Source organism: Myotis brandtii, unplaced genomic scaffold (assembly GCF_000412655.1).
Source record: "Myotis brandtii unplaced genomic scaffold, ASM41265v1 scaffold328, whole genome shotgun sequence".
In the NCBI taxonomy this organism is placed as follows: Eukaryota; Metazoa; Chordata; class Mammalia; order Chiroptera; family Vespertilionidae; genus Myotis; species Myotis brandtii.
The window spans coordinates 5,244,573-5,255,392 of record NW_005362626.1 but is presented as its reverse complement, the minus strand read 5'-3'; the positions used below and the strand labels follow the sequence as shown (position 1 = coordinate 5,255,392).

The following is a 10,820-nucleotide window of genomic DNA, read 5'->3' as shown; positions in this document are numbered from 1 at the left end:
TGACAGGGGGGAGCTCCCCAACCCCCTGATCGGCCCTGCTCTGTGCGTGACAGGGGGTGGCGCTGCAACCTCCCCATCGACCCTGCCTTGAGTGTGACAGGGGGCAGTGCCCCAACCCCCCAGTCGGCCCTACCCTGAGCGTGACTGAGGGTGGCATCGCAACCTCCCGATCCGCCCTGCTCTGTGCATGACGGGGCGGTGCCCCAACTCCCCAATCGGCCCTGCTCTGAGCCTGACCAGGGGCTGCACTTAGGGATTGGGCGTGCCCTCTGCCACCCGGGAGCAGGCCTAAGCCAGCAGGTCGTTATCTCCCGAGGGGTCCCAGACTGCGAGAGGGCACAGGCCGGGCTGGGGGACCCCCTTCCCCCTCGCCCCCCGAGTGCACAAATTTTTGTGCACCGGGCCTCTAGTAACATTATATTAGTTTCAGGTGTACAGCATAATGATTAGATACCTATATATATTGCAAAATGATCACCACAATAACTATAGCAAACATCCATCACAACACATAGTTATATTTTTTTTTCTTATAATGAGAACTTTTAAGATCTACTTTTAGAAGCTTTCAAGTACACAATACATATTACTAAATATAGTTACCATGCTGTACATTTCATTTCCAGGGCTTACAACTGAAATACACATGCTTTTAAATATCTCTTCTTCTAAACTGTTAGTCTCCTTAGAATGTATCCAGACAACCTTCTTAAAAACTTCGGGTAAACTATTGATCATTGCATTGGTCAGAGTTCTCTAGAGAAACAGAACCAAGGTGACACACACAAACTCTAAATTTTTTTTCTTTCTATTTCTTTTTATTATGGAGATACTTAAAATATCACTTGATATTTTGCCATTATTTTATAACTCCTTAGAGAAAAGCCTACTCTAAAATTACAGTTTTTACTGAGCTCCCCTTGGCTTTTGGATCTGTTGCCACGAAGAGGTTATGAGCCAACATATGTAAGTCCAGTATAAATACTTGAGTACTAATGTTCACAGAAAAACAACACCCTCCCTCCTATGCTGATAAGGATCTGCATGAATGAAGGGTCTTCAAAGATCAGGAATAAGCTTGGTTTGGTTGTCACATTCCGTTCGCTTCCTTCCATCCTAGTCCAAACGGATAGAAAATGTTACCTGAGTCCTGAGCAGAATCAGACTAGTCTTATGTCTGCTAGTCTGAGGGCAAGTAGGGTTAGGAATTGGCAAGTAAGTTATTAAGAATAAAAGTCAAAGTTATATAAATAAGAAGGTTTAGGATATTTAAAATCATAAAAGTAAGGAATGCAAAAAGTTAATGCAAACAAAATAAAACATTGGGAGCATTAAGGTAAGACTTTAAGACAATGAAGGAGGATTTAAGAAGAGGCTCATTGGGCAGCCTCTGCTTTTGTCCTTCCCACTCTTTGAGGCCAGACTTTGTGCTTTTTCACAAGTTCAAAGTGAATACATTCAAACTGCCCAAACAGTAGCTTGTAATGGATATTTCACTAATTATCCTGTGAGGGTCAAAGAGCAAGATTACAACACATAGCGAGGCTCACCCACTCTCACCACTTTAGAAATGCTCTTCCCTTCCCAATTCCTCACTGACCACCAGCCTTTCCTTATAGCTCCTGCCTTGCTTTACCTCTTTCAGACTCTGAAAAAAGCCTTCTCTTTTGTGTTGAGGAATTTAGCTCTGACCCTCACCCTGGACATCCCACTGGACAAAACAGAAGTCCAGCCCCTGACTGAAGATGGACTGTCGGGAGTTCCCATGCAGGCCTTGAAGGTGCCCCTGGCTCAGCTACTGATCCAAGCCGTCTTTCAGTAAAAACTCTAAGAGGAGAATTCGGCTTCTATGAAATAAAAATGCCCATAATTTTACAAAGGAAATAAATAAATAATAAAAACATGTAATAATATAAATAAAAAGTAAGACAAGTAAATAATACACAAAATGAAAGAATAGAAATAAAAACAAGACAATGTTTAAAAAGTATTTCTGGTAAGATTTCAAAAAGAAACTGCAATTAACTCTGCATTCATTATATTAAAATGTGCTAGAACATGAAGATACAGAGGTATAGGTATGAGAATAACAGAAAAAAACATCCATAACATAAGGAATCATCATAAAATAAAGCAAACATAGAAACCAAAGTGCAGTTGAAATCAGGGCAATGATGGCCACATTGACTGGGTTTTTGTAATGCTTGGAGGTGGAACAGAGCCAAGACCCTTTCATTTGTAGCTGGATTTTGTTTCTGCTTTGGTGATGGAATCATTGTTTGTTTGTTTTTTCTTCATCCTCACCAGAAGACATGCTTTTTATTGATTTTTTTTTTGTTTTTTAGAGAGAGAGAGAGAGAGAGAGAGAGAGAGACAGGGAGAGGGAGAGGAAGAGAGAGAAACATTGATGTGAGAGTGAAACATCAATTGGTTGCCTCCTGCACGCATCCCAACTGGGGATCAAACCCACGACCTTTCGGTGTTCGGGATGATGCTCCAACCAATTGAACCACACTGGCTAGGGCTCATTGGACTTTTATTTTTATTTATTTATTTTTTTATATCTTATTGATTTTTTACAGAGAGGAAGGGAGAGAGATAGAGAGTTAGAAACATCGATGAGAGAGAAACATCGATCAGCTGCCTCCTGCACATCTCCTACTGGGGATCTGCCCGCAACCCAGGTACATGCCCTTGACCGGAATCGAACCTGGGACCTTTCAGTCCGCAGGCCGACGCTCTATCCACTGAGCCAAACCGGTTTCGGCTCATTGGACTTTTATAGATACAGTTCCACAAATGATACACACCCTTTATCTGACAGTACTATTATTGGAAATAAAATGAAACAAAAACATCCTGTGTATATTTTTTCTGTTTTCTACAAAGAGAGCATAACATTTTTTAGAATAAGTCAAATGCATACATTATAGTTGTGAAAAGTGAAGCAATTCTTCCAGCAATTCTGTAAAAAAGAAATTGCTTCTCCATCAGAATATGGAATGCTATTGGCAAAACCAGTAACAGAACAAAACAAAAAAATTGAACAATATGTGGGAAAATCAGATTGTTTCAAAAATCTTTTCTCCCTTTCCCATCCAGGTTAATTTATTCCTAGAGAGTCTTGCTTTGTGTGTCTATAGCATTTATTGTTTCCCTCCCCACTTAGATACTTGGAGAAAAAACGACTTTGCTTTCCTCGCTTCTTCTTCGTCTCGGACCCGGCCCTTCTGGAGATTCTGGGGCAGGCCTCGGATGCGCACACTATACAAGCCCACCTGCTGAATGTGTTTGACAACATTAAAAGTGTCAAGTTCCATGAGAAGGTTCGCCTAACTCTAATTACTGGCCAGCAATGACCATATTTAGGATCTCTGCTGTCTTTACTAAACAGCTCTCTACTTACTGCCCTAGCCATTAACCCTCAGCCGGTGACTAAATACAAGCTTTTGAGCCCAATTTACCTGCAGAACTATGTAATTTTTTAATATCTAGAGTGTAGATTTGAATAACAAATAGTTTAACTATGATTAAGCATGTAATGTATGTAGCTTTCATGGTTTTACATGCCAAGTTAACTGTTTAGAGATTCGATTAAAGAAAGCACCAGTTGCTCATCCCAGCATGCAGTCTGCACTTGTTGAGCAACTACCACGTGCCGTGGCAGATGTGGTCTTGTCAGTGGGAGCATACAGAGCTCAGGGAATTCACGCTCTGGTGGCGTCCCCAGCGTGCAATTAGTGCAGTGGTACAGTGATGCCACTGTAAGCAGTTAAAAGCCAGTCATTGAAGTTCAAGCCCCTTGCTATGTGCCAGGCAGTTGCTAGTCCTGGGGCTTCAAGGAGAAATGCATCACAAATAGTACTGAAGTCGTTTTTATGCAGCACAACATTAAGAGAAATTTTGACATTAAAATTAAACTCTTGGTAATTTTTGACTTGCTGTGCTGGTATTATGCACAAGAAATACTTGTCAGGGAGCCCTCACCTGGGTGGAAGGGGTGTGGGAGGAGGCTTCCTGCAGGAGAAGATGGTGTTAGAACGGATTTTTTGAAGGTGAGTGGAACATAGTCAAGCAGGTAGAGAAGGGACAGACACATGGTCCAGTCATAAGGAAGGGCAAGTGGAGGTATGAGCAGGAATGTGGGTGTGTGAGGGAGTGTATTCATTTCCCAAAGCTCTCCTGGATTGGAACAACACAAGTTTATTCTCTCACAGTTCTGGAAGAACTGAGATGTTCATTCATCTCAGTTCTGAACTGAGATGCCAGTAGGCTGTGAGGAGAATCTGTCCCATGCTTCTCTCCTAGTTTCTGGTGATGGTCAGAAACCCTGGTGCTGCTTGGCTTGTAGACACATTACTTCAATCTCTGCCTTTGTCCTCACATGACATTCTCCCAGTGTGTCCGTCTCTAAATTTCCTTCTCTTTCTAAGGACACCAGTGATTGGATTAGGGCCCACCATTATCCAGGACCTCATCTTAACTTGATTATATTTCCAAATAAGGTCCCAGTCACAGGTACTGGGACTTAGGGCTTTGACATATAGTTTGGGGCTGAGAGACACAATTTAACCCACAGCCAGAAGTGATGAGTAAAGGGTGGACCAGATTCCTAAAGGCCAAGTGCATCACATATCATTCTACTCCATTGTGATTAGGGCTTTGACATATAGTTTGGGGCTGAGAGACACAGTTTAACCCACAACCAGAAGGGATGAGCAAAGGGTGGACCAGATTCCAAAAGGCCAAGTGCATCATATTATATCATTCTACTCCATTGTGGATGTGACAAGATACAAGGGAGGTTTTTATGCAGGGCAGGGCAGTGACCTGATTTGAGTTTCAGAAGGATTCTCTGGCTCATGTAGGTGATGGAATAGAGGGGAGCACGGAAACCAGTTTCGGAAGTGACTGCAAAGTCAGGATGGAAGAGGCTGAGCTGCTGCAATAAAGTCTTGACCAAGGGTGTGGACAGAGAGGAAAGGAAAACATGGAAATGGTTTTAAATCAATGTTTGTGTAAATTTACTACACTCATGGGTTGAAAGAAGGGATTGAATTACCTAGGAAGTTCTTCCTGATGTTCTGCTTAAATCCTTCAGTAAAAGCACTAGAACTTCATGGTGCTTGGTGAAGCTTTTCACACTCTCATTGTACATTGAAGATAATTTAAATTTCCTCATCTTTAGCCACTACTCATAGCAATTACTTTAAAAAAATAGCACTGATTTTTTGTTGTTGTTTCTGCCATAAGGTGTCTACAACCAGTGGCAGATTATGGTTTTGTGGGTCCTAAGTATTATAAAATTATAAATACCAATTTATATTTAGAACCTTGGAATGGGTTCATGTAAGTGAGAGGCCCTGAAATTTAAGATTCATTGGCTTCATGAATACAGTTCTAAAGCTGACATTTAGGATTCAATTCTAAATCTGAGACCACTTACTAACGAAGAAAAACAATACATATTCACATTTACTTTATAGTTTGCATTATATATATTTTTTTCCAATTGGCATGAACAGGAAGGTGGGGTAGTGAAGAAGGGAAGTAAGGAAGGCATTATTTGTAATGTCTAATTTTAGGCAAGAGATTTAGTCTCAGAGATGTGTCCTCCAACCTTGCCTGATCAGTGAATGGCAGAGCATCATTCAAATCTGTATTTTAGAACCTCAAACACCATGCTATCCTCATCATGCCATACTGCATGGAACTTGAAGTGGAATGACAAGATGAGGAGCTGGGTTTGGAGGAGAAAACATTGTCAGCAACCAAGAGCTCCTGTAAGGAGCACACTGTTTCGTACAGGATTGGAGTTACCTTGTAAGGTGTTTGCTTGATCATATTGGCCAGGTCATTGCTAATGTCAACTTGATAAGCTCGTGGTGTGGATGACAATCTCTTAGGAAGTTTCATTTCATTTGGGGAACTAGAGATTTTTTGATTGTTACATTTGTATTGAATATTTCTTTTAGAAAACAAGTTTTCCCCTCTCAAGTATAGACTATTTAGAATGGATTTAGTATTCCCTTTTAGCTTCATGGATAACTTCTTTTTTACTGTTTTGAAATTGATTTTATGTCACATTTTGACTTTTATGTTATAATCTGTAGCTTAGCTTCTGTCGGAAGGAAAACATTGACATGAGGGCAATGGAGGAATATATTCTTTATATGAATATAGCTATTTTTTTTTGGCTTCTAACATAGATCTATGATCGCATTCTGTCAATTTCCTCTCGAGAGGGTGAGACGATTGAATTGGATAAACCTGTGATGGCAGAGGGCAATGTGGAAGTTTGGCTCAATTCTCTCCTGGAGGAATCTCAGTCCTCATTACATCATGTGATTCGCCAGGCAGCTGAAAATATTCAAGAAACAAGTTTCCAACTGATTGAATTTCTTTCTTCCTTCCCTGCTCAGGTCAGTGTGTTGAAATTGGAAAGTATTTTTTCACAGAATAGTCATTTTAGAGCTCATATATTTTCTATTGTAAATGACACAACTGGCTTCTATTTAACTCTGGGCCAATATTAAGATTTTTATAAGGATTTGCTAAATATATATAAGCTTAAAGGTTTCAATTACAGATTATTTGGTTATATATGTGTACATATATACATATATATGTGTTGTAGAGATATTTGGTATATTTTGTTTAATTTTAAAGTTTTTTCCTACTGAATCTCTTTAGTACATAAATCATAAAAATGTGCTGAGTGTATGTATGCTTTACCATAAAAATGAGAAGTATATATCAGCATTAAAATGCAGAAAACAATATTTTCTTAGTCATTGTGATCAATAAAGATTTTGCAAGTATCTACTATGTATAAACTGTGTGTTAATTTGGGAAAAGCAGGTTTAAGATGCATGCTTTCCCTGCCAGTAACTTAAAATCTAGCTAGGGAGAATTATTGCTTAAACAATAAATGACTTAAAGTCATAAGAAAAAAATTATAGATACATTGTGAGGCTATACATACTTAATGGTCAGGTAAATAATATGAATAGTGTTTTCCTAGGTTCTGATAAAACATATAAAGTTGATGTAATCAAAGGTGACATATTTGTATAATCACAACTATTCACTAAACTGTAAATTCTGTTTATTTTTAAATTTTAATTCTTTAATCTTTTTTATTGAACTTATTAGGGTGACATCAATAATAATAAAAGCGTAATATGCTAATTAGACTGAACAACCTTCTGGACGATCTTCCGGATGGAGCCAGGGCTGCGAGGGAAGCCCGGGTCCCTGCCAGAGGCCCAAGGGAGGCCTGGGTCCCAGGTGCCAGGGGAAGCTGGTGCTGGCAGCCCGGGGAAGGAAGGACTACTCTTGCATGAATTTCGTGCATCGGGCCTCTAGTTGGTTAATAAAATTATTTAAGTTTCAGGTGAATAATTCTATTCATATTCCATATACACTCATGAAGTCCTTTTTATTTCCATAGGTTGGATTATTAGGAATTCAGATGATATGGACACGGGATTCAGAAGAAGCCCTTAGAAATGCCAAGTTTGATAAAAAAATCATGCAGAAAACCAATCAGTCTTTCTTGGAGCTGCTGAACACATTGATAGACCTCACAACCAAGGATCTGAGCTCCATGGAACGAGTTAAATATGAGACTTTGATCACTATTCACGTGCACCAACGGGATATCTTTGATGACCTGGTAAGTGCTCTGTGAATGCTGTGGCATATACAGAAGAGCAAATACTAGCCACTATCTGTGCTGACCCACTGGAATTATGAATTCAACGAAAAGGTTAAATTCACACAAAAACTCATCTTCACATTGAGAGCTTGTTTGTCGGGTTGTCTTTTCAGTCTTTAGCCAAAATTTCAGTCATATTCCAACAGTCGTTGCTAAGATGTTATTGAAGAAATTAGATTTTGTTTTAAAATTTGTTAGGCGATTATTTTAAATACTAGAATGCCATGTAGCATCCTGAGAAGTGTTCATTTGTCTTGTGCACTTTTTAGATATCAGTTAAGGATGACCAGTTTCTTGATACAGAATTGATAAGTAATATTGCTAGTAGAGCAGTTAGTACTTTCTTTAAGGCTTTTGGTAAATCACATCTTTAACAAGTTCTGCTACATTTTATGTCATTGACCACAAATGGTCTTTTTTAATATAGATGGTGAGATTCAGGTGTCATGCAGATTTTTGCCTTTAAAAGAGAACAGGGTGGAAAAGAGTTTAGCAGCTCTTGAAAATAGGAAATGTGAAAAGACATGAAATTTGTCCTCTACTATAAAATAGGACATTAGATAAGAAGCACAAAGCTCTTATTTTCATAATAATTTTCTGGATCGTGTCTCACTCCATTATGTAAAAAAGATTATGAAAGATTGGTTCTAATATAATGGAAATAACGACAGCACATTCAAGCTGTTGTATGTTAATCTCTTAATATTTAAGCACTCTCTTTGCCTCTCTGAGAAATAAAGGGTTCAGGGTAATTTTAGATTTCCTATTTGTCAAAGAAAAATGATTAAAGTGGCTCAAAATTTTGGCTAAAAATTTCAGACGTATTGCTGAGCAATAACCTGCCATTAGACATTTTTGCCCTCTGCCAATCCTAGGAAAAATATTTAATGGATTTAAATAAAACCAATCATGTACTTTGTCATAATTACAAGAAATGACTTTAGTTCTGTCTTTGAACACCAAAATATATTTTCATTGTATTTCATGGTTAGGACTGTGGTATTGGACATTTAAGGGTGAAATTTAAGAAATGAATATCTTACTATTAAAACATATCATACTCTTTAATTTGTGGAACACAATGAGAGGTTTCTCTTGAATTTTCCATGCCCATATATTCTAAAGTATCTTTTATTTTGCTGATCAATAGATGAGTGGGTTGGATAGTGGTTATAGTTGACATCTCTGACCTAGTTGGGTAGTTTTTGAGTTCAGTTGACTTCACATTATGATATACATGAATGCTTACGTGCGTATTTAATATATAGTTCTCATCCCAGTTTTAACCAATACCTTTTGCATTTCAGTGTCAGATGCATATCAAGAGCCCTACAGACTTTGAGTGGCTGAAACAGTGCAGATTTTATTTTAAGGAAGATTCTGACAAGATGATGATTCACATCACAGATGTGGCTTTCATATACCAGAATGAATTTTTAGGCTGCACTGACAGGCTTGTCATAACTCCACTCACAGACAGGTGATGGGAGGATTCTGTGATTCCACAACCTCTCCCCCCCACCCCCTGCATCGACAATTTGCTCAGGGGATTTCTGCTTAATGTCCTTTTATAGTTTATAAGCTCTTTTATATCAAAGACTTTGAAATTCAGTATTCTTAGCCTTACAGGTGTGTCTGAACATGGGGTTTAGGTTTGTGTTTGAGACAGACTTTGCTGCTATTGCTTTCAGTCTTGCAGAGGCATAGTTCAAATGACCTCTGTGGACATCAAAATAGGCAAGAAAGGGAATTAATGGCCATGTGTCAATAGGTGCAGATCACATGGGCCTTAAGGACTGCTTTAGGGACTGTGACATCTCTTGTGGTTACAAAGACAATTAAGATGTTTTTTTAGCAGGAAAATAATGGAGTGCCAGTGCAAGTGAAAAGCGATGGGTGGGGAGGACATTGGGCTGCACATCTGGAGTTTAGTTCTGTCCGCTGCCTGTTATTTACCAGCTGAGTCAGCTAGGTCTGCGTGCAAGTTCCCGGGACTCAGTTTCCTCATCTGTAAGATGAACCAGGCTATCTCCGAGGGTCCTTTCACAGCTAATACTCTGTCATTCACTTAGTCTCATTTAAACTGGGTGGCACCAGCCACTTGTATATGCTCTGTTCAGGGATGCACTGAATATTAATTTTGAACACAGTGGTTGTGCATAAAAATCAATATTTGGCCTAAGTAGAAGTTGAAGCTGCATATCAGCTGTTTTCACAGAATGAACCTCTGGGCTATTAGATTGCAACTATTATTAGACAAAACATAAAAGTTTGATGTAGCAGCACTGTCACCTGTTTAGACGATTTCTTCTGTTCATTTAGTTCATTCATGACACTTAAATGAAACACTTCTGCTAGCATAGAGCTTACAGCAGCCTGGTGGGGAGGCAGAAAACTCTAATGGAGCTGTGGAAGGGCACTAAATCACCATTCATGAGTGACGACATTTTTGAAAGTAGCAAAGAGACTGGAAAGGAAAGCAGGGAAAGGATAGAGCGAGCTCCACATACATGTAGGATGTTCTGGAGAGAGTGTAAACATACATATGAAGATGCTCTGAGAGATTTTTGCTTATCTCTGGAGGTCACGTCCTAGAGATTTAGTCCTGAGTATATGCTCCCAGAAATGGAGTGAAGATGTGGTCATTTAGCAGTGTGTGATTTAAATCTCATGTGACCACTGGCCCCCAACTACATCAAATGATGAACTCACATTCAAAACGGGGTTGCTCTACTTTAATGGTTCCCAATCTGTTTCCTAGAATACTATTTTTCAGGAGTGGTAGGTCTGTGAGGAAGTTGCAACATTCGTTTTGGAATTGCTGGGTACTGTTTTTCATACTTGGACACTCTCAATTATATTATCATAAGAAAGGCTGTTTAACCTTTTAAAGAGTTTTCAAACTTATTTGACCATAGACCACCCCTTTCTTTTTCCTTAATGCATGTAATACCCATAGGATGCGTGCATTTTAGAAGGCAGCTTTGGAAATGTTATATGGGGACGATGGCCTGGATCTCCTTCTTTCTTGTTTCTTGTTTCTTGTTTCTCGTTTCTCGTTTCTCCTTTCTCCTTTCTCCTTTCTCCTTTCTCCTCTTCC

General features: G+C 39.2%; 1 protein-coding gene across 1 annotated transcript in view; it reads left to right on the top strand.

Moving 5' to 3' along the window:
* The window catches only part of DNAH5 (dynein, axonemal, heavy chain 5), a gene marked incomplete at its 5' end in the record, with an annotated part of 180,665 nt that overhangs the window by 62,149 nt on the left and 107,696 nt on the right, over positions 1-10,820 (top strand). The window contains 4 exons of the mRNA XM_014543525.1: positions 3,170-3,326; positions 6,210-6,422; positions 7,454-7,678; positions 9,028-9,200. Of these exons, the coding sequence (XP_014399011.1) occupies positions 3,170-3,326; positions 6,210-6,422; positions 7,454-7,678; positions 9,028-9,200 (768 nt within the window). The remainder of the gene's footprint in view (positions 1-3,169; positions 3,327-6,209; positions 6,423-7,453; positions 7,679-9,027; positions 9,201-10,820) is intronic.